At 44.1% G+C, this 23975-nt stretch overlaps 2 protein-coding genes across 2 annotated transcripts in view; both read right to left on the bottom strand.

Moving 5' to 3' along the window:
- Nucleotides 1–1829: 1829 nt before the first annotated feature.
- Nucleotides 1830–23975, bottom strand: part of LOC143775112 (zinc finger BED domain-containing protein 6-like) — a 38298-nt gene continuing 16152 nt past the window's right edge. Inside the window, exon 4 of the mRNA XM_077262958.1 lies at nt 1830–2190. Coding sequence (XP_077119073.1) covers nt 1830–2190 — 361 coding nt within the window. The remainder of the gene's footprint in view (nt 2191–23975) is intronic.
- Nucleotides 21961–23749, bottom strand: LOC143776526 (uncharacterized). The gene is made up of 4 exons (XM_077265987.1): nt 23695–23749; nt 23385–23598; nt 23132–23291; nt 21961–23020 (listed from the first exon to the last, which is right to left on the bottom strand). Exons 2-4 carry the CDS (start codon nt 23497–23499, stop codon nt 22036–22038), a joined length of 1260 nt encoding a protein of 419 aa, XP_077122102.1. The 5' UTR covers nt 23500–23598; nt 23695–23749; the 3' UTR covers nt 21961–22035.

The raw sequence follows: 23975 nt of genomic DNA, 5'->3' as shown, positions 1-23975 counted from the left end.
GCCCCCACAATACCCCAATGGTCTCACATTCACATCACAGCGACATACCTGAATTTTATAAACCTAATGAGTTCAATCCCCAGCACTTACTGATAAAGTTTGCAGGCAGGACCAGGAAGTGTCTAGGTGAAATGCAAGGTGGGCACTAGGACCCAGCATGCCTGAGCCAATCCCAGCGTGCACAGAGTGAAGAAAACTGCAGCTGGGGAAAAGCTTCATGATCAGGTCAGACAAAACCATTTACTGCAGGAGGGAGACTGCAGCCGCCACTGTGCAAATAGCCAGCGTGCAGAGTCTCTGTCAGATAGGAGCAGACATTATACTGCTCTTATGCAGTGTTCTGCCTCGTCACACAAGTGGCCCTGGCTCCCGGTGGGCCCCTTCATGTGACAGGGCCCGGGGCGATGGCCCCCTCTGCCCCCCCAGTAGCTACGCTACTGAGTATGGAGCATCATGTGCGGTCATTATACAGTATGGAGGATCATGTGTGGCCATTATACAGTATGGAGCACTGTGTGGCCATATTTTTTGTTTATAATTATTGTATATTAAACTGTGATCAGCAGTGCTAAATGGGTGTGGTTGGGACGTGGATATGGGTGTGACTAATTATGAATGGGTGTGGTCAGAGGCGTGGCCTAAAATTTGTCGCGGCGCGCACCGCAAACTTTGTCCCTCTTTCCCCATCTTCAAAAGTTGGGAGGCATGATTAACCACAGTACAAATTTCAGCATGAAACTGCAGCAATCAGCCATGCATGAGGTATTGGGGTCTGGGACAGCATTTACAGCTTTTCAATGAACGTCTCTGTAAGACGAGGTGGGTGAGGGAGCAGTGTAGAGCCCCTTTACTGGGAACTCTGATACCACATGCAACACCTCTACTTGCTTTCATGCTGAGCCACACTCAGGTGGCACAAATATCAGTTTTCTAGACTACCATTGACAGAAAAATGTAAGGATAGTAACACGGGTAGTTGAGGGCAAGGAACTGGAGGCCTGATGGTCTCGGAGGATTACTGCTACAGGCAACACACATGAAGGAGGCCTAACCAGGAGTGTTCACATTTCCAAAAATTATTCACAAACACCACCAAAGTGGCATCATTTTCACCACAGTAGAAATAGTAAAATAGGGACTGAGAGGTCTTTCTTCACCCAATACAGCAGATGGACACCCTACAAGGAGCGGAGTGTTCACATTTAAAGAAATGAGGGCCTTACACCACAAAAGTGGCATCAATTTCACCACAGTGGTCTAATGGGGACCAACAGGTCTTTCTCTACACCCAATCCAGCAGATGGGTATTCAGCAAGGAGTGTTCACATTTCCAAAATTATTGGCACACATCACCAAAGTGGCATCAATTTCACCACAGTAGAAATAGTAGAATAAGGACTGACATGTCTTTCTCTTCACCCAATACAGCAGATGGACACCCTACAAGGAGTGTTCACGTTTCCAAAAATTATTGGCAGACACCAAAGTGGCATCAATTTCAACACAGTAAAAATAGTGTAATAGGGGCCGGCAGGTCTTTCTCTACACCCAATACAGCAGATGTACACCCAACTTTGCAGTGTTCACATTTTAAAAAATTAGGGCCTGACACCACCGAAGTGGAATAAATTTCACGAGAATAAAAATAGCATAATTTGGATAGACACGTCTTCCACTACAGCTAACTCAGCAGATGTAGACCAACAATGACTGTTCACATTTCCACAAATTTGTATTAACATCAGCAGCAGCCACAGAAGCGACACTAAAGATATCACAGAGTGCAGTTACGTGACATTAATGTATCACACTAAAAAATGCAGTATCACCTAGTGTGTACAGTCTACGATTGGAGTGCAAAAGTCCTTGGAGATCAATGACTTGTTCATCTTAATTACAGTTAGGCCGTCAACACTATCAGGGGACAACCATATGCACTTATCTGACAGGACACCACCAGCAGCGCTGAAGACACATTCTGAGAGAACGCTGGCTGCAGGGCATGATAAAACCTCCAAGGCATGTGAGGCATGCTCAGGCCACTCCTCCATTTTGGAAGACCAAAATGTGAAAGGGTCTAAACCCTCCCTGATGGTATTGATATTTAGTTCTAGATACTCCTGCAACATTCTCTCCACTCGTTCATCACATGTAAGACTTGGACTCTGTTGTGCTGGTGCACCAGCTGGTCTAAAAAACAAAACAAAAAAAAAAACTGTCAAATGACTCACAGAAATTGCTTCTTCCACACTCACTACCACTGCTGCTGCTGCTGATGCTAATGTTTTAGTGTTGGCGATTTGATGGAACGGAGGTTGGAAGTCTACAGCTGCGACGTGAACTGTGTGAACTGGGGAAAAGCTCTCTTAAGTTCCATTCACATGCACTAACTAGTTACAGCAGACAATCTGCAGCTAATTTATAGCAGAAAATTCTACACTAAAATTAACATCTAGTGATGCTGGTTTGATGCGACAACCATGTCCTCTGGCTGTGATTGACAATGGCTGGATACCTGCAAATCAAGGTTGATGGATAAGGTTACCACTCTGCTTATGAACATGGCAGACCACTGTATCTTAAAGGTAGGACTTCTACTTTGAAGCTGAGCAGAGAATTAGACTGCAACTAAACAAGTGAGGCATAATGGGAATCAATAGGTCTCATCCTACATTATACTATCCTCAAAGTTTCCCTTTAAAGCAAAAAAAAAAAAAAAATCACATAGTATCCTATATCAGAACATTGTAATATATAATTTTTCACATGTGTGCAACATAAACTTTGCAATAATTCTGCATAATAGAAATGTTAATATACAAACGAAAGCAATCCAGCACTGCATATTCACAAGGGCCAAAGGTATATGATTTAAAACCTTTCCCATATGATAAATCGGCACATTGCCAGGTGAAATACTCAAAAATCAGATTATACACCAAAGGAACCAGAGTATATAATTCACCACCACATGATCTTTTTTAAAAAGTCAATTTTTATTTAAATATTCAATATAAAAGACAATATAACAAAGATTTATATAATAAAGGAGAACAACAACTGAGCACTCAAAGGGGGAATCACTGCTCCATTAATATGACTTGGTGTAGCATGTGTCCGTATATTTGGAAAAGGATATCATTATTATTGGTGTTAGAAAATAGGGAATCACGCTTGTATCACAAGCTAATTAACACCACATAATCACCAGCAGCATACAAAAAATCACGACATCATTGCTTACCCATTGTAGGTCCAGCTGGAAGCAGTGGTCCACCCTAAGACCCCTGACGCGCGTTTCGCGTTTTGATGGCTTTTTCAAAGGGGATATCCCCTTTGAAAAAGCCATCAAAACGCGAAACGCGCGTCAGGGGTCTTAGGGTGGACCACTGCTTCCAGCTGGACCTACAATGGGTAAGCAATGATGTCGTGATTTTTTGTATGCTGCTGGTGATTATGTGGTGTTAATTAGCTTGTGATACAAGCGTGATTCCCTATTTTCTAACACCAATAATAATGATATCCTTTTCCAAATATACGGACACATGCTACACCAAGTCATATTAATGGAGCAGTGATTCCCCCTTTGAGTGCTCAGTTTTTGTTCTCCTTTATTATATAAATCTTTGTTATATTGTCTTTTATATTGAATATTTAAATAAAAATTGACTTTTTAAAAAAGATCATGTGGTGGTGAATTATATACTCTGGTTCCTTTGGTGTATAATAGAAATGTTAAATGCTTACCAGAGTCATGCAGAAGGAACTGCTGCTGGATGCCATCAATATTGATCCCCTGGAACTCCTGGGGAATAACAAGTTGATCAAGGGGTTGGGGCAACCTTGGAAAATTACCAAGTTGCCTTGATAATCGTATTGTTCTCTTCAGTGATGCTTTCTTTGGGAGAAGTGCTACAACATTAGAATGGGCTCCTGAAATGACTTCTGTGAGAATCTGTTGTGGTGTCTTCTGTGTTGTCCTTGCCCTTGTGACCGCCTCACAGTCGGATTGCTTCAGGTCTTGCTGCTTCTGCTGCGTGGTTGTGGGGATTGGTTACTTTTACCACTTCACCAGATGCTTCATCATACCTCCCAACTTTTGAAGATGGGAAAGAGGGACAAAGTTTGCGGTGCACAACACGTGCCGCGGCAAATTTTAGGCCACGCCTCTGACCACACCCATTCATAACTAGTCACACCCATATCCACGTCCCAACCACACCCATTTAGCACTGCTGATCACACTTTCATAATTATAAACAAAAAAATATGGCCACACAGTGCTCCATACTGTATAATGGCCACACATGATGCTCAATACTGTATAATGGCCACACAGTGCTCCATACTGTATAATGGCCCCACATGATGCTCCATACTGTATAATGGCCCCACATGATGCTCCATACTGTATAATGGCCCCACATGATGCTCCATACTGTATAATGGCCCCACATGATGCTCCATACTGTATAATGACTGCACATGATACTTCGTACCGTATAATGGCCACACATAGCTACTCCTACACACGTGGCTGCACTCGGTACGCTTTGCACACACGGCTCTACTCCGTACACATGTGCTCTGCTCCATACACCTCGTACACATTTAGCTCCGCTCCATATACATTTAGCTCCGCTCCATACACCTCGTACACATTTAGCTCTGCTACATACACCTCATACACACACGGGTCTGCTCCGTCTACCTCATACACATTCAGCTCTGCTCCATACACATTTAGCTCCGCTCCATACACCTCGTACACACACTGCTCTGCTCCATACACCTCGTACACACATAGCTCTGCTCCGTACACCTTGTACACATTCAGCTCCGCTCCATACACCTCATACACACACGGCTCTGAGGTGTACACCTCGTACACATTCAGCTCCGCTCCATACACCTCATACACACGGCTCCACTCTATACAGCTCGTACACACATGGCTCTGCTACATCCACACTGTAAACACCTTCTTACCCCACACAAGGCAGCTTACTTACCTCATCCAGCAGCACCATGGCAAGTTGGCAACCAACACAGCCGAGTCTTGCAATCCATGGAGGTCCTGATCATGTGACCCCTGACTCCTCCCCTCCTGTGACCTCATCAAGGTCCTGTGCGCACAGCAGGCGCCAATATGTGGTGTAAGGCTCTGCGGGTGCAGGGATGACCGGCTGATACGTGTCCCCTCTCTCTCCCTCTCTGAACTGTACCGCACATGCATGCTGGAAGACTCAGGAACATACGGAAGGGGAAGGGGTGTGGTCTAACACAAGGGGGCGTGTGACGGCTGCTTCTCCTGTTGTCTGCTGGAAGCAGAGTGTCCCGTGCGGGACAGCGGGGAAAAGCATCAAAACCGGGACAGTCCCGCACAATGAGGGATGGTTGGGAGCTATGCTTCATTGGTCCAAACACGTCCCTTGCAAGTCGACCGTTTTTCACACAACCAGATGGAATGGACATCATCAGCCGTTTGTTTGGAAAATACGTAAATGTGATTCTCGTAGACCAACTTCTTCCCACGTTTAGATATAACTGAATTCATACTTGTAGAAAGTGAATTGCTGTGGAAGCGGACTGATTTTTTTTGTGTAGTACACCTCTCTTATTGCAGAGATTTTAGACACTGCTATACTCTGATGTAAAGATGGAATAAGAGCTAGTCAAATATAACTTGCAGGACACCTGACATGAAAATTGTTACATCTGCAACAAAACTTGCAAACAAGCAGGTCAGTGCTGGGTCAGGTAAAAGTTCACAAAATGTTTTGATTTTAGAGTGGTTTACATTCCACACCTAAATCAGGCCTCATTCACACTACATTTTTTTAATCCGTTTATTTTTTTCATGATATGTTTTTGTTCAAATAATTTTATTAATGTTATATGAGGCAGATAACATATACAAAAAACATTTTTAAATTTTGTATGGAAGGGAGGGAAGGTATAGGGGCAATGCGGAGGAAAAGGAAGGGGAATAGAAGGTAAAGGAAAAGGAGATGGGAATGGGGGGGAACCAGGGAGAGGAGAACTTGAGAACTTTAGTATAAATATTTGTTAATGATATAAGTCATAACTTATTTCTAAATAAACAAGTAAACAAGACTCTAAATATTGATTCCTAACCAGAAACCTCATTCAGAGGTCCATGAAATATGGACAAACCTAAAAGAAACAAAACATTTGGTGTGTTAAGTGTATTAACATCAGTTAGAGTGTAGAATGGAACTAAGTTTGAGGATATCTAGTATTCCATTTATCCCACTTCAATCCGTATTTAGGTAAGCTTTCTTTTATGACCGCAAATCTGTATTCCAGAGAACTATGAAGACGAAGCCTGTCAACAATGTCAGGGAATCCCGGTATTGCCGTCCTCCTCCAATAGAAAGCAATCATATTTTTAGTTACTAATAGTAGGTGTATGATCACATATCTCATTGAAGGATGTATATCGTCCAGATCCATAGAGAGCAAGGCAATCTGAGAAGTAAGTTGGAATTCTTTGTCAAGTGTGTTACTGATGTAGTTAGAAACCTGAGTCCACAGTGGTTTGATTTTTGGACAGCTCCAGAAAATATGGAGCAAGCTCCCGGGGTACCCACAATCTCTCCAACAGAGAGAAGACTGTGATTTGTTAAAGTGGGAGAGCCTCACAGGGGTCAAATACCACCTAGCCAGTATTTTAAAGAAAGATTCGCGAAGAGTTAAGGAAATATTAGAAGCGTAAGAGTTAATCAAGGCCCTTTCCCAAGACTCTTCGCTGAAGGAGGTTCTTAAATCTTTCTCCCAGCGTATCATATAAGAGTTCTTGGTAAAGCTATTATCGTTATTGAAAAAATCATAAATGTACCTTGTGCTCCAGAAAGTTTTGTGATTGGTGTTGTTAAGAAGCCTGACTACCACTTCTGCTTTTGAATGTGAGCCTTTTAAGAATTTGCCTATTTGCTCTTTTATCATAATGTATTCCATAAAGTCTGAGGACTGAACTTTCTCTTGAAACTTTGAAAGGTGATGAACTTGCCATTGTAAATATCCCTGATTGTTCTGATACCCAGTTCCGACCATTTTGTTGGGAGTTGTGAGTTGAATATATCTGCTAGTAATGTAAGTGGAAAGTTATATAAGAGTTCTGAGTCTTTATTGCCCCTTTTTAATCTTGCTAGCTTGGTCCATGAGACAGAGATAGCTTCGATGATGGGATGAGAAGAGGATGAAATTGAGGATCTGGATTTAAATATTTTGTTGTATACACAAAATTTTAAGGGGCGGTATTTATTACGTGAAGCTTCCAAGTCTACCCAGGCTGGCACATCTGAGTGTTTAAACCAATTTAAACTTTGTTTTATAAGATTACTATAGTAATAGGCTTGAACATTGGGCAGGCCCAAACCACCTCTGGATTTATGTTTGTAAAAAATACTGCAAGCCACCCTCGCTCTTCCACTGCCCCATATAAATGAATTTATCGATGTTTGTAGCTTACTTAAAAGGGAGGAAGGGATCAGTAGAGGGAGCGACCGAAATAAATAAAAAATTTTAAGTAGAGCTATAGTTTTAACTGCGAGTACTCTTCCTGTCCAAGACAACTCTGTTTTACTCCAAGTTTGAAAATCTTGTGAGATAACTTGCAGTACCCTTTCAATATTATTTTTGACTGTTGACGTGAAATTTTTGGAGAAGGTTATTCCCAAGTAGGATATTTCAGTCTCTTCCCAAATGAAACCCATCCTCTCTCTCAAGATTTTTTCAGATTGTTTATCCAAGTTAAATTGGAGAATTTTGGATTTTTTCCTGTTAATTTTGAAATAGGAAACCTCAGAGAAGGATTCCAAGATTTCAAGCAAAGTAGTAATGGATGAGATTGGGTCAGAGAGAGACAGCAGCAAGTCATCCGCGAACAGACTGATTTTGTGTTGTCGGCGAGCAGTATCAATACCCCTGATCAATATGTTATTCCTAATTTGGATCGCCAACAGCTCTATTGCCAATGCAAATAAAAGCGGGGATAGTGGGCACCCTTGTCTGGTGCCGTTATTTATTGAAAATGTTTTGGAAAACTGGTTATTAACATATATCCGCGCGCTAGGGGAGGAATACAAAGCAAATATAGTTACATAGTTACATAGTTATTAAGGTTGAAGGAAGACTGTAAGTCCATCTAGTTCAACCCATAGCCTAACCTAACATGCCCTAACATGTTGATCCAGAGGAAGGCAAAAAAAAACCATGTGGCAAAGAGTAACTCCACCATGGGGAAAAAAATTCCTTCCCGACTCCACATACGGCAATCAGACTAGTTCCCTGGATCAACGCCTTATCAAGGAATCTAGTGTATATACCCTGTAACATTATACTTTTCCAGAAAAGTATCCAGTCCCCTCTTAAATTTAATTAATGAATCACTCATTACAACATCATACGGCAGAGAGTTCCATAGTCTCACTGCTCTTACAGTAAAGAATCCGCGTCTGTTATTATGCTTAAACCTTCTTTCCTCCAGACGTAGAGGATGCCCCCTTGTCCCTGTCTCAGGTCTATGATTAAAAAGATCATCAGAAAGGTCTTTGTACTGTCCCCTCATATATTTATACATTAAAATAAGATCACCCCTTAGCCTTCGTTTTTCCAAACTAAATAGCCCCAAGTGTAATAACCTATCTTGGTATTGCAGACCCCCCAGTCCTCTAATAACCTTGGTCGCTCTTCTCTGCACCCGCTCCAGTTCAGCTATGTCTTTCTTATACACCGGAGACCAGAACTGTGCACAGTATTCTAAGTGTGGTCGAACTAGTGACTTGTATACAGGTAAAATTATGTTCTCCTCATGAGCATCTATGCCTCTTTTAATACCTCCCATTATTTTATTTGCCTTTGTAGCAGCTGCCTGACACTGGCCACTGAATATGAGTTTGTCATCCACCCATATACCCAGGTCTTTTTCATTGACGGTTTTGCCCAGAGTTTTAGAATTAAGCACATAGTTATACATCTTATTACTTCTACCCAAGTGCATGACCTTACATTTATCCCCATTAAAGCTCATTTGCCATTTATCAGCCCAAGCTTCTAGTTTACATAAATCATCCTGTAATATAAAATTGTCCTCCCCTGTATTGATTACCCTGCAGAGTTTAGTGTCATCTGCAAATATTGAAATTCTACTCTGAATGCCCCCTACAAGGTCATTAATAAATATGTTAAAAAGAAGAGGGCCCAATACTGACCCCTGTGGTACCCCACTGCTAACCGCAACCCAGTCCGAGTGTGCTCCATTAATAACCACCCTTTGTTTCCTATCCCTGAGCCAGCTCTCAACCCACTTACACATATTTTCCCCTATCCCCATTACTCTCATTTTATGTTACAACCTTTTGTGTGGCACCGTATCAAAAGCTTTGGAAAAGTCCATATACACTACGTCCACTGGGTTCCCTTGGTCCAGTCCGGAACTTACCTCTTCATAGAAGCTGATCAAATTAGTCTGACATGAACGGTCCCTAGTAAACCCATGCTGATACTGGGTCATGAGGTTATTCCTCTTCAGATACTCCAGTATAGCATCCCTTAGAATGCCCTCCAGGATTTTACCCACAGTAGAGGTTAAGCTTACTGGCCTATAATTACCCAGTTCAGTTTTTGCCCCTTTTTTGAATATTGGCACCACATTTGCTATACGCCAGTCCTGTGGTACAGACCCTGTTATTATGGAGTCTTTAAAGATTAAAAATAATGGTCTATCAATGACTGTACTTAGTTCCTGCAGTACTCGGGGGTGTATCCCATCCGGGCCCGGAGATTTGTCAATTTTAGTTATTTTTAGACGCCGCTGTACTTCCTGCTGGGTTAAGCAGGTGACATTTAATGGGGAATTTTTATCACTAGTCATTTTGTCTGCCATGAGATTTTCTTTTATAAATACTGATGAAAAAAAGTCATTTAGCATATTGGCTTTTTCCTCATCCTCATCCACCATTTCCCCCAGACTATTTTTAAGGGGGCCAACACTGTCATTTTTTAGTTTCTTACTATTTATATAGTTAAAGAATATTTTGGGATTATTTTTACTCTCTCTGGCAATGAGTCTCTCTGTCTCAATCTTTGCTGCCTTGATTTGTTTTTTACAGAATTTATTTAATTTTCTGTATTTATTTAACCCCTTCCTGACATCCGACGTACTATCCCGTCGAGGTGGGGTGGGCCCGTATGACCGCCGACGGGATAGTACGTCATGCCCTTTAATGCGACACCGCGACTTAAGTCGCGGTGATCGCATTAAAATTCCGACGCCATCTCACCTGGGGGAAGATGGCCTCGGCATTTCGGGGTATGGCGCCGCCCCCCCGGCCTCCCGATCGCTGTGATTGGCTGTTCAATTCTGAACAGCGAATCACAGCCTTTCTCACTGTTTCAGCCAATCAGATTGGCTGAAACAGTGAGGTCCCAGGCTAGGATCGAGTACCGATGTACTCGATCCTGGGGCCGGTGCCTGGCAACGCCAGGCACCGGCCAAAACCCCCCGGATTGGCGCGATCGACGATCACATCGATCGCGCCAATCGCAGGGCACAGCGGCGGTATTACCGCGCTGTGCCCTGCCTGGACCGGCGCCCCCTCTGCCCTGCCCTGCCTCCTCATAGGTCCGGATCCTGCAGCTGATTGGCGCGATCGATGTGATCGTCGATCGCGTCAATCAGGGCACAGACCCGCCGCATTGGCGCGATCGACGATCACATCGATCGCGCCAATGGAGGGGCACAGCGGCGGTGTTACCGCGCTGTGCCCTGCTTGAATATGAATGAAATGGTTGCCTGTGCCCTGCCTCATCTCCGGATCCTCTGCCATTCAGAGGGCACAGCAGCGGTGTGCCCGCGCTGTGCCCTGATGGTGTCCTGGGGGTGACCTACCGGTCACCTGCCGGTCACCTACTGGTGACCTGCCGGTGACCTGCCTATGATCGGAGCTGTGAGCTCTGATCATAGGCTGGTGCCTAGCAACACCGGCGTCACCAGGGCCTCCCCTGATTGGTGGGATCGATGTGATCATCGATCCCACCAATCACAGGTCACAGCAGCGGTGTGACCGCTCTGTGACCTGTCTCACCTGTCCCTGACCTGTCTGACTGCTCTGCAGGAATCCTCACACTTGGTGAGGGTTCCTGCAGAGCGGTCACGCTGTCAGATCCCCCTCCTGTGCTGAGACTTGTGGTGCCACAGTAGCCTGTGACACCACAATTCTCGCTAAAAAAACAAAAGAGAAGAAAGAAGACAGAAGAAAGAAGAGAGACTACAACCGTAAGTGTTGATACCCCGATCCCGGCCCGATCTTTCTTACCCCCCCATCCCCCCTTACCCCCCCCCATCCCCCTTTACCCCCCCCATCCCCCCTTACCCCCCATCCCCCCTTACCCCCCATCCCCCCTTCCCCCTCACTTTGCGCCGCGTCCGTCCGTGCCCAAATTTAGCAGCCGCCGAGCGTTGATTGGTGACGCAGTTCACGATCAACACTCGTGCTCTCTTTTCTTTTTCACCCCCCTTAGTGCCGCCGAGCGTTGATTGGTGACGCATTTCACCGATCAACACTCGTGCTCACTTTTCTCCTCCACATCCCCTTGCGCACACCCCGCCGCTGCGTCTGAAGCCGTGCCTTTCGTTTCTTTTTGTTTTTTTCCACATCCCCGTCCGCGCACCCCGCCGCTGCGTCTGAACCCGTGCCTTTCGTTTCTTTTTGTTTTTTTCCACATCCCCGTCCGCGCACCCCGCCGCTGCGTCTGAAGCCGTGCCTTTCGTTTCTTTTTTTTTTTTTCCACATCCCCGTCCGCGCACCCCGCCGCTGCGTCTGAAGCCGTGCCTTTCGTTTCTTTTTGTTTTTTTCCACAACCCCGTCTGCGCACCCCGCCGCTGCGTCTGAAGCCGTGCCTTTCGTTTCTTTTTGTTTTTTTTCCACATCCCCGTCCGCGCACCCCGCCGCTGCGTCTGAAGCCGTGCCTTTCGTTTCTTTTTTTTTTTTCCACATCCCCGTCCGCGCACCCCGCCGCTGCGTCTGAACCCATGCCTTTCGTTTCTTTTTGTTTTTTTCCACATCCCCGTCCGCGCACCCCGCCGCTGCGTCTGAAGCCGTGCCTTTCGTTTCTTTTTGTTTTTTTTCCACATCCCCGTCCGCGCACCCCGCCGCTGCGTCTGAAGCCGTGCCTTTCGTTTCTTTTTTTTTTTTCCACATCCACGTCCGCGCACCCCGCCGCTGCGTCTGAACCCATGCCTTTCGTTTCTTTTTGTTTTTTTCCACATCCCCGTCCGCGCACCCCGCCGCTGCGTCTGAAGCCGTGCCTTTCGTTTCTTTTTTTTTTTTCACATCCCCGTCCGCGCACCCAGCCGCCGCCGCCGAACTTTGATAAGTGACTCGGTTCACTTATCAGAGCTCTCGTGCCTGGCGTTTTTTCCACATCCCCATTCACACACCCAGCAGGCGCCGAACTTTGATAAGTGACGCAGTTCACTTATCAGAGCTAGGGCCTGCTGTTTTAGACTTTTCCTTTCACAGGTATTTTTTTTCCCTATTTGCTTTTTTTCTTTTAGCTTTTACTTTTCAGAAGTTTGCACCAAACACTACCCCCCCCCACACGTACACATAGTTCCAATAAATTGCACCCAAGCACCATACTGACACAAAAAATGTCCCGTTCGTCCCGTTCGTCCCAGCAGCGCTATTCAGCAGAGGAGGCATATTCTTTTCTTGCCTCCGACACTGATAGCGAGGGAGAGGATCCCACATTCCTTTACTCTTCAGATTCTTCATCCTCTTCCTCCTCCTCCTCATCTTCCTCCTCGGGTCCTGCGGAACCACCTCGCAGACGCCCCAGGAGAGAAGATGACGCAGCACCCACTCCTGAAGATGAACCAGCGCGCCCTTCTTCGGACCCCATATGGACCTCGCCCCCCGAAAATTACGAGCCACTGATTCCTGATTTTGTGGCAGAATCAGGAATCAGGTTTGACACCACCGGCCTCACAGAAATAGACTTTTTCAAAGTCTTTTTCTCTGAGGATTTTATTAACCTCATGGTGGAGCAAACTAATTTATATGCTTGGCAATTTTTGGAGCAAAACCCCAGTTCATCATTTTCTAACTGGTCTCCTGTAGACGCAGTTGAAATGATGCAGTTTTGGGGCCTGGTCCTCCACATGGGGATCGTGAAGAAGCCAGAACTTCGGCAATATTGGAGTGTGGATATTTTATATAACACTCCAGTGTGCCGAATGGTCATGGCTCGGACGCGTTTTGAGGCCATCCACAAATCCTTGCATTATTCCGATAATGCACAGTGTCCCGCACGAGATGACCCCAATTTTGACCGTCTGTTCAAAGTTCGTCCGGTCATCGAACACTTCAGCAAAAAGTTTGCTGAAGTGTACGTGCCCAAAAGGGACATCTGTGTGTATGAGTCCTTGGTTCATTTTAAGGGGCGGCTCAGATTCCGTCAATACCTGCCCAGCAAAAGGGCCAGGTACGGAATCAAACTCTACAAGCTGTGTGAGAGTACCTCAGGGTACACCCACAGCTTTAGAGTTTACGAAGGGAAGGACAGCAGGATTGAACCGCCTGAGTGTCCCCCTGTCTTGGGAGTGAGTGGGAAAATAGTGTGGGATTTGGTGCACCCACTGCTGGATAAAGGTTATCACCTCTACACCGATAACTTTTATTCCAGCATCCCACTCTACAAATCCCTCTCTACGCGAGGTACCGCAGCCTGCGGTACTGTCCACAAAAATCAGAGAGGCCTCCCGAAGACGCTACTTGGGCAGATGCTCAGAAAAGGTGAGAGCAAAGCCCAATGTAGCGACCACCTGCTGGTGGTCAAGTACAAGGACAAGAGGGATGTCCTTCTGTTGACCACCATACACGGTGATGGCAGCGCCCTCAGCACTGTACGGGGTACCTCTACACAGGTCTGCAAACCGGACTGTGTACTGGGGTACAACAAAAACATGGGGGGCGTTGATCTCTCTGATCAACTCCTCCAACCGTACAGTGCTTTGAGGAAGGCCAAGGTGTGGTACAAAAAGCTGTCGGTGTACATCGTACAAATGGCAATGCTTAACGCTTTCCTGCTGTCACGATGTGCACGCCACACCAATACGACGTACCTTCAGTTCCAGGAGGTAGTGGTTAAGGCCCTGATGTTTGGCACGAGGGAAGGAGCGGGCCCCAGTACTTCCGGAACTGAGGGTGCTCGTATTGTACCAGGTCAGCATTTTCCGGGGGTGGTCCCGCCAACTGGTAGAAAAGGTAAGCCGCAAAAAAGGTGCCGAGTGTGCTACAAACGAGGAGTACGCAAGGACACCATCTATCAATGCGACACCTGCCCCGACAAACCTGGCCTGTGTATGAAGGACTGCTTCAAATTGTACCACACCTCCATGCACTACTAATTAGGAACCAGTAGATTAGTTCCAAAGAGGGGGCACATCTAAGTAAGTTCCATGGGGGTCTAGGTTCCAAAATGATGTCACTTGTGGGTTTTTTTTACTGTTTAGGCACATCAGGGGCTCTGCAAACGGAACATGACGCCGTCAGAACCAGTCCATCAAAGTCTGCATTCCAAATCGTCACTGCTTCCCTTCTGAGTCCCGAAGTGCCCAAACAGTTTTTTCCCACATATGGGGTACCAGCGTACTCAGAACAAAATGAACAGCAACTTTTGGGGTCCAATTTCTCTTGTTACCCTTGGGAAAATAAAAAATTGGGGACTGAAAGATCATTTTTGTGGGGAAAAAATAGGATTTTTTATTTTCACGCCTGGGCGTTATAAACTTTCGTGAAGCACTTGGGGGATAAAAGTGCTCACGACACATCTAGATAAGTTCCTTAGGGGGTCTAGTTTCCAAAATGGGGTCACTTATAGGGGGTTTCCACTGTTTAGGCACATCAGGGGCTCGCCAAACACGACATGGCCTCCGATCTCAATTCCAGCCAATTTTAGCTTGAAAATGTCAAAGGGCGCCCCTTTCCTTCTGAGCCCTGCCATGCGCCCAAACAGTGGTTCCCCCCAACATATGGGGTATCAGTGTACTCAGGACAAATTGGACAACAACTTTTGGGGTCCAATTTCTCCTGCTACCCTTGAGAAAATAAAAAATTGGGGACTAAACGATCATGTTTGTAGAAAAAATAGGATTTTTTATTTTCACACCCGGGCATTATAAACTTTCGTGAAGCACTTGGGGGATAAAAGTGCTCACGACGCATCTAGATAAGTTCCTTAGGGGGTCTAGTTTCCAAAATGGTGTCACCTATGGGGGGTTTCCACTGTTTAGGCACATCAGGGGCTGGCCAAACACGACATGGCGTCCGATTTCAATTGCAGCCAATTTTAGCTAGAAAATGTCAAACGACGCTCCTTTCCTTCTGAGCTCTGCCGTGCGCCCAAAAAGTGGTTCTCCCTCACATGTGGGGTATCAGCGTACTCAGGACAAATTGGGCAACAACTTTTAAGGTCCATTTTCTCTTTTTACCCTTGGGAAATTAAAAAAATTATTGCTGAAAGATCATTTTTGTGACTAAAAAGTAAAATGTTCATTTTTTCCTTCCATGTTGCTTCTGCTGCTGTGAAACACCTGAAGGGTTAATAAACTTCTTGAATGTGGTTTTGAGCAGCTTGAGGGGTGCAGTTTTCAGAATGGTGTCACTTTTTGGTATTTTCTGCCATATAGACCCCTCAAAATGACTTCAAATGTGAGGTGGTCCCTAAAAAAAATGGTTTTGTAAATTATGTTGTAAAAATGAGAAATTGCTGTTCAAATTTTAACCCTTATAACTTCCTAAAAAAAAAAAATGTTGTTTCCAAAATTGCGCTGATGTAAAGTAAACATGTGGGAAATGTTATTTATTAACTATTTTGTGTCACATAACTCTCTGGTTTACCAGAATAAAAATTCAAAGTTGGAAAATAGGAAAATTGGCGAAAATTTTGAAAATTTGGCAATTTTTTCACAAATAAACGCAAGTGATATCGAAGAAATTTTACCACTATCATGAAGTACAATATGTCACGAGAAAACATTCTCAGAATCGCTAAGATCCGTTGAAGCGTTTCGGAGTTATAACTTCATAAAGGGACAGTGGTCAGAATTGTAAAAATTGGCCCGGTCATTAACGTGCAAACCACCCTTGGGGGTGAAGGGGTTAATGCCTCCTCACTACCTACTTCCTTTAATTCTCTAAATGCTTTCTTTTTGTCCCTTATTGCGCCCCTTACAGCTCTATTTAGCCATATTGGTTTCCTCCTATTTCTAGTATGTTTATTCCCATACGGTATATACTGTGCACAGGTCCTATCCAGGATGCTAATAAACGTCTCCCATTTTCTTTGTGTATTTTTGTGTCTCAGGATATCGTCCCAGTTAATTGCACCAAGATCCTCTCTCATCCGTTGGAAATTTGCCCTCCTGAAGTTTAGTGTCCTTGTCACCCCCCTACTACCCATCTTATTAAAGGTTACATGAAAACTTATTATTTTGTGATCACTATTCCCCATATATTCCCCCTATTCACATATAGATGTGGTCAGTTCTCTACCAAAGCCAAAGCGATCCAGGACGGCCCTAAGGTAGTCCCAATTTATGCGGTCAAACGCTTTTTCCGCGTCTAGCGTAATCAATAGTGAAGGGGATTGGTTTGCTTTAATTTTATTTATTATGTTTAGAAGCCTCCTGGTTCCGTCTGAGGTCTGTCTTCCCAAAATGAAACCTAGCTGGTCGTTGTGAATCAGTCCAGGGAGAACTTCCTTCAGTCTTTCAGCTAAGATTTTTGCATAAATTTTCAGATCGCAATTAATAAGTGAGATAGGTCTATAATTTTGAACCTTATCAGTGTCGCTCTGGCCCTTGGGAATCATGACTATCGTAGCCTCTAACATTTCCTTTGGAAAGGAACCACGCATAGATGCACTGTTAAAGACCTGCTCCAAGCACGGGGATAAAATGTCAGAGAAGGCTCTATAATACTCGCCGACAAAACCGTCGGGTCCGGGGGATTTCTGTAATTTGAGGTTGTGTATTATGTTTTTCATTTCTTCTACACGGAACGGAGAGGTCAGAACCTCCAAATTTGCCGGGTCTATTTCAGGAATTTGTACATTCTCCAAAAAATTTTTAATAATTGATTTGTCTGGGCGTTGGGTATTGGGATCTATATTTAAGTTATAGAGACTATGATAATACTCGTCGAAGGTGTCGGCAATTTCCTTTGGGTGAAATTTTATCTCGCCTTGCTCATTTTTAATTTTGGAAATTCTATTTCTAGTTCTCTTTTTTTAGCCTATTTAGCATGAATTTCGTCGGTTTATTAAGAGAAGAATAGACCTTAAATTTTGATATTTTTATTGCTGAATCGTATTCAGAGAGGATGGCTGTTTTTAGTTTTTGTCTAAGGTTGAGTATATCTAAGTGGATATCTGATGAGGGTCGGTGTAGGGTATTTTGTATTCCTTCTTTAACTCTGATTTGTTCTTGTAGGTTTTTTATATTCTCCCTTTTCTTTTTGTTATACCTAGCTGAAATCTGCATGATTTTACCCCTCAGGACCGCTTTATGGGCATTCCACAAAGAGAAAGGACTGATACCCTCTGTGGAGTTTTCGTTGAAATAATTTCTGATAGTCTCTTCTATTTCAGATTTATATTCAGGGATATTGAGGAGAGTGGCGTTGCATTTCCATGAAAAGGTATTTTGTGGCATTTGGGAGAGATTAAGTTTTGATAGAACTGGGGAGTGGTCAGAAAATGACTTGTTAAGGATATCTACACTTTCAAATTTATTCAGAGAAAAGATGTCCGTCAGGACTAAATCAATCCTTGAGGAGGTCTTATGTACGGAAGAGTAGTGTGTGAACTCCCGTGAGGAGGAGTTAAGGCACCTGAAGACGTCGTAAAGTTCGTTTTCTTTGAGCCAGTTATTGATAGATGGTGCTAGATGACGGGTGGTTGAGGATGAGTCAATATGCCCGTTTGGGACTATATTAAAATCTCCCACCACTAGCAGAACTCCTTTTTGGTGGGTCTTGATTTTCTTTAGAATCTTGTTAAGGAAGCTTATTTGTCTACGATGTGGAGCGTATACATTGACTATAGTGTAAGGAGTATTATTAATTAAGCAGACCAGAATATGGAATCTGCCTAGAGTGTCTTTGATTTCCTCAGTCATCTGAAAAGGGACAGAATCTTTGATTATGGTAATCACACCAGCCTTTTTTTTTTGTTGTAGGGAGGAAAAGATGTGCGGATAATTCTTATGTGAGAAGGGAGGGTGGTTGTTTTCGATCAGCTTTACCTCCTGAAGGCATATGATGTCTGCCTTGCTCTGTCTGATCTCTTTCCATATCGTGAATCTTTTCCAGGGACTGTTGAGACCCCTGACATTGTATGACAGGCTCCGCAGGGACATTGAACACAGGACAACTTTATTTCTAAGAAGATTGACACAAAAGAAAAATTTCGTTATAAACAATGAAACAAGCAATAACAGTAACCAATATACTTGAAACTTGATATATGAGAACTTTCTAAAGTCCTCTTGAAGGATCTCACTCTTGATGAGATCTCTTCTATCAAAAGGGGAAAAACTCGTGTAATGAGCCCCCAGCTACACCCGTAATAGGTGTGAGAGACCAATTTAGGTATCAAAAAATTTCAGACAAATCCATCAGCCAGATAGGAATTTAAGAAAGTCCCATCCCTCATCCGGACTTATCAGAGGGATCACTTTGCCTCTATAAGAGACTAGGAGCTTAGTGGGGAACCCCCATTTATACGCAATCCCTTTGTCCCTTAGGCTAGTTTCACACTAGCGTTAACTGCATTACGTCGCAAATCCGTTTTTTTGCCGAAAAAACGGATGCGTCAAAAAAGTGAAAAACGGTGACAAACGTATGCCACGCATCCAGCATTTCGACGGATCCGTCGCAAATCCGCTAAACGTTTCCGTCGAAAATACTGGATGCGTTATATACGTTGCATACGTTTTACCATCCGTTGCATCCGTTTTTCCGACGGATCCGTTTTTAAAATGGGAGGCTCCCAAAATTTGATTGGCTACTGGAAAATTTGAAAAACTATATAGTACTGTATTTACAGCCCATCTTTGTGGGTTTTAGTTTTGTGGCAGCGATGGAAGGTGTTCTTGGGAGGATTGCTAGTTTGGTTACCGACGTTATCTTTGAGACAAATCGCCTGGATATCATAGTGCGGGAGAAGGAGGCGGCAGCGGAAAGGCGTAGGATGCTTCTGCAGCAACGGAGACGGAGGCGACTGTGGATTCATCCGATTAATCAACTACGGATGACCCGGGGTGTCCAGTCCACTCTGTACCTGGAGTTGCGGCACAATCCACACAAATTCCACAACTACGTGCGGATGAGGATTGAACATTTCGATTTTTTGCTTGCAAAACTGGAGGATGTCATCCGAAGACAGGATACAAGGATGAGGCTTGCCATCACACCGGCGGAGCGGCTGATGGTGACCCTGCGGTAAGCCTCTTTTTTTTATTTCATTGCTGATATTGAATGTTATATTACATGCTGCAGAAAATACTGCGCTGGCATATTGCGCACTATTTTCTGCAGCATGTAGTTTTGGTTTTCTTGGCGGACATTCAACTGCTTTATTTAAATGTCATTGCTGATATTGAATGTTAACAGACTGCAGAAAATACTGCGCTGAAATATTGCGTTGCATTTTCTGCAGTTTTTTTTTTTTTTTTTTTGGTTTTTGGGTTTGATGACATGCAACTGTTTTTTTTCTGTCATTGGTCATTTTGAATGTTATATTACATGCTGCAGACAATACTGCGCTGGCATAGTGCGCACTATTTTCTGCAGCATGTAATTTTGGTTTTCTTTGCGGACAGTCCACTGCTTTATTTAAATGTCATTGCTGATATTGAATGTTAGATAACAGACTGCAGAAAATACTGCGCTGAAATATTGCGTTGCATTTTCTGCATTTTTTTTTTTTTTTTTGTTTGTTTTTTTTGGGTTTGATGACATGCAACTGTTTTTTTTCTGTCATTGGTCATTTTGAATGTTATATTACATGCTGCAGACAATACTGCGCTGGCATAATGCGCACTATTTTCTGCAGCATGTAATTTTGGTTTTCTTTGCGGACAGTCCACTGCTTTATTTAAATGTCATTGCTGATATTGAATGTTAGATAACAGACTGCAGAAAATACTGCGCTGAAATATTGCGTTGCATTTTCTGCATTTTTTTTTTTTTTTTGTTTGTTTTTTTTGGGTTTGATGACATGCAACTGTTTTTTTTCTGTCATTGGTCATTTTGAATGTTATATTACATGCTGCAGACAATACTGCGCTGGCATAATGCGCACTATTTTCTGCAGCATGTAATTTTGGTTTTCTTTGCGGACAGTCCACTGCTTTATTTAAATGTCATTGCTGATATTGAATGTTAGATAACAGACTGCAGAAAATACTGCGCTGAAATATTGCTTTGCATTTTCTGCATTTTTTTTTTTTTTTTGTTTGTTTTTTTTGGGTTTGATGACATGCAACTGTTTTTTTTCTGTCATTGGTCATTTTGAATGTTATATTACATGCTGCAGACAATACTGCGCTGACATATTGCGCACTATTTTCTGCAGCATGTAATTTGGGTTTTCTTGGCGGACATTCCACTGTTTTTTTACACCGGTTTCATGCTGGTTTTATTGGGTGTCCCGTCCTTAAAAAAAAATTAACAGTGCCATATTAAAACTTGTTGGTCTGTGCAATTTTTTCTAACATGTTTTTTTTTTTTTTTTTTTTTTTAAAGTTTCCTAGCTACGGGTGAATCTATGACTTCGCTCCATTATCAGTTCAGGCTGGGCATTTCAACTATCTCTGGAATAGTGAAGGACACATGTCGGGCTGTTTGGACCACTTTGCAACCAGAGTATATCCCCCAACCATCCATGGAAATCTGGTTGCGAAGTGCTGAAGAGTTTCAGCAAATTTGCAATTTCCCTAATTGTGTGGGTGCAGTTGACGGGAAACATATAAGGATTGCGAAACCGGCAGGAACAGGATCGGAGTATTATAATTATAAGAAGTATTTCTCCATCGTCCTTATGGCTATTGCAGATGCCAACTGCAGGTTCCTTGCCGTGGACATCGGAGCATATGGACGGTCCAACGATTCACAAGTTCTTAAAAACTCTCCGATGGGTCGTTGCCTTTATGGAGAGAGCTACGATTTACCGCCAGCCAGACCACTGCCAGGAACCAATGACCCAGCCCTGGAATATGTTTTTGTAGGTGATGAAGCCTTTCAACTGTCGCCGCACCTACTGAAACCGTACAGTAGCCGGAACTTAAACCATACCAAGCGGGTCTTTAATTACCGGCTTACTAGAGCACGAAGAGTCGTGGAGTGTTCCTTTGGCATATTGACGGCGAAGTGGCGGGTTCTGCTGACGGCTATCAAGTTGAAAACAACAACTATAGACGAGGTCGTTAAAGCCTGTGTGGTGCTCCACAACTTTGTCCTTTCAAAGGAGCCCGTTTCCTTGGATGATGAAGAGTTGGAGACCACCTTGTGGGACTACCGCAGCAGCTCAGTTCGCTCTACAAGTTCAGTTACAAGGATGAGGGACCAGTTTGCCGATTATTTTGTCTCACCTGTCGGGCGGATCCCGTGGCAAGACATGATTGTGTAACCAGTTTCCCATGTGTTTTGTTTATGTAAAAAATGTGTTTCTGCCCAAAAAAAAAAAAAAAAAAAAAAAAGGGCCAAAAAGCATGGTTTTCTGGCTAGTAAAACCGTTTTGTTATACCTTTAAAATGTTCGGTGTTTGTTTTTATTAAAACCTTTTTTATTATATTACCTTAATAAATCCAGACACACACACAGAGTAGAATTTTATATTCAGAATTTTATTTTAACTCTTTTTTTTTTTGCCAACAAAAAATATTTTTTTTTAATATCAAATTTGTTTTTGGAAGATTTTGCAAAAAAAAACTAAACATCGTATTTACAAATCTTGAAACTGTTGGGTGGAGATATGAGAGGAGGAGGGGCAGGAAGGTTGGACCACGTCGATAGGTGGGGAAACCCTACTTGTTTGGGGTGCAGTGGAAGGGGGGGGTAAACCAAGAGGCTGACCAGAGGGGGGTGGTGTTGGGGTAGGGGGAAGAGAAAAGCTGGGTAAAGAAAACATTGGGGAAGTAATTTGGTCTGGGGGCCGGGATTGTTGTGGGGACTGGGTTGGGTATTGTGACTGGGTAGGGTAGTGGGACTGGGTTTGGTAATGGTGCTGGTGTGGGGATTGGGGCTGGGTTTGGTAATGGTGCTGGTGTGGGTATTGGGGCTGGGTTTGGTAATGGGGGGTATGGTGTGGAATTGGAGTGGAGGTGTGGCGAGGTGTGTGGGTAGACTCGTTAACGGCCTGCAGTAGAGCATTATGGCAGGTATTCATTACCCGCATCTGTTGCTCAAAAGATAGTTTCTCCATGGTCCTGAGCATGGAGTTAAAAAAAATATTGGCCGGATCGGGACTTACAGCTGAATGCAGCCTATCCAAGCGACTGCTGGTTTCACGGCTTGTTTCACTGATGCGTGACTGCACCATGTTGAAACCAGCAGTCACTTGCTCTCCCAAAATTTTGAAAGAGCCTTGGAAGGATGCATTCAGGTGCAAGAACTCAGGAGCATAGCTCTTTTCCTGACCCCTCTGTCGCTGCCGCCACGAACCTAATGGTGGTGTCGAGGTGGCAGGATCAGAGGGGTGGGGTAAAGGAAACGCTATCTGTTCAGCATCAGATGCGAGCAATGAAGGCTGCAATAATGCTCCACTGCTTGGGACGGATGAAGTGGAGGGGACAGAGGGGTCAGAGGAGGGGTCAGAGGAGGGGACAGAGGTGTGGGGCCTACCGACGTGGCCCTCAGTGGCGGACTCAGGAGGGATCGCTCCAGAGGGCGCAGAGGAAGATGCAGGCGCCCGGTGGCTGGAGAAGGTGCTGTGAAAGAAAAAACAAATGAAATTAATACATTGGAATGAAAAAGCCCTGACTGAAAGCAAACTAAGTAGACAGGTTAACATGGTTATTAGTGGGCTGTAGAATACTTACACTCTGCTTAGCATGGTTCGCCTCAGGAAGGAGAGGGCCTGGCCATATTTATATTTGCTCCTCTTCCTTCCTGCAGAGCCACTCGGGGCCTTCATCTCATCATTGAATTCCCTCTTAAAGCGATCCCTCAGTGACCGCCACCGCTTCCTAATCTTTCCAACTGTGAAGACAAGAATCAAAAGAAAAAACCAAAAATTGGTAAATGCAATACATTACAGTCAGCTCAAAACATCACTGGAAAGTGAATACTTACCTAGTTTGCTCTGCTGCTGAGGATGAAGGCTCTCCCGCCTTGGAAACAGGTTGCGACACACTTCGTCCCAGAGCCGACGGGTGACACCGGTATCAGCATGCCTGCGGTCAGCCATGTTCCACAGCGGCTCCCGCTCGCGAACCTCCTCGATGAGATTCTCGATATCAATGTCGTCATCATCATCATCCTCTTCTGCGGGAGCACGCTGTGAAGCCTGTGCCAAAAAAAAAAAAAAGGAAAACAAACAAATTAGTACACTGAAACACTAAAGTACCAATAGAATACCCCTCCCCAAAAAAAAAAAACTCACTGATGGCCGACCGCGGCGACGAGTCCGCCGACTCTGGGATTGTCTGGGAGAACCTTCAGCGGCAGCAGCAGGAGCAGCAGCAGCAGCAGCCTGAAATAAAGGAAACAAATTCTCAGTAATGTAGGCATATATTTTCTGTGTTTAGTTATGTATGAAAATCTGTTTTGTGTATGGTGCAGTGTGATGTGCGAAAAAACTGTTTCCCCACTACTTACACTTGGTTCCTCCTCCACTAGCATCTCTCCACCCGTCTCGCCCCCTTCTGACAGCTCCTCATCTGA

The sequence above is a fragment of the Ranitomeya variabilis genome, chromosome 5, assembly GCF_051348905.1.
Source record: "Ranitomeya variabilis isolate aRanVar5 chromosome 5, aRanVar5.hap1, whole genome shotgun sequence".
NCBI classification, from domain to species: Eukaryota; Metazoa; Chordata; class Amphibia; order Anura; family Dendrobatidae; genus Ranitomeya; species Ranitomeya variabilis.
The sequence above is the reverse complement of the archived record's forward strand: the minus strand, read 5'-3'. Positions and strand labels throughout refer to the sequence as shown.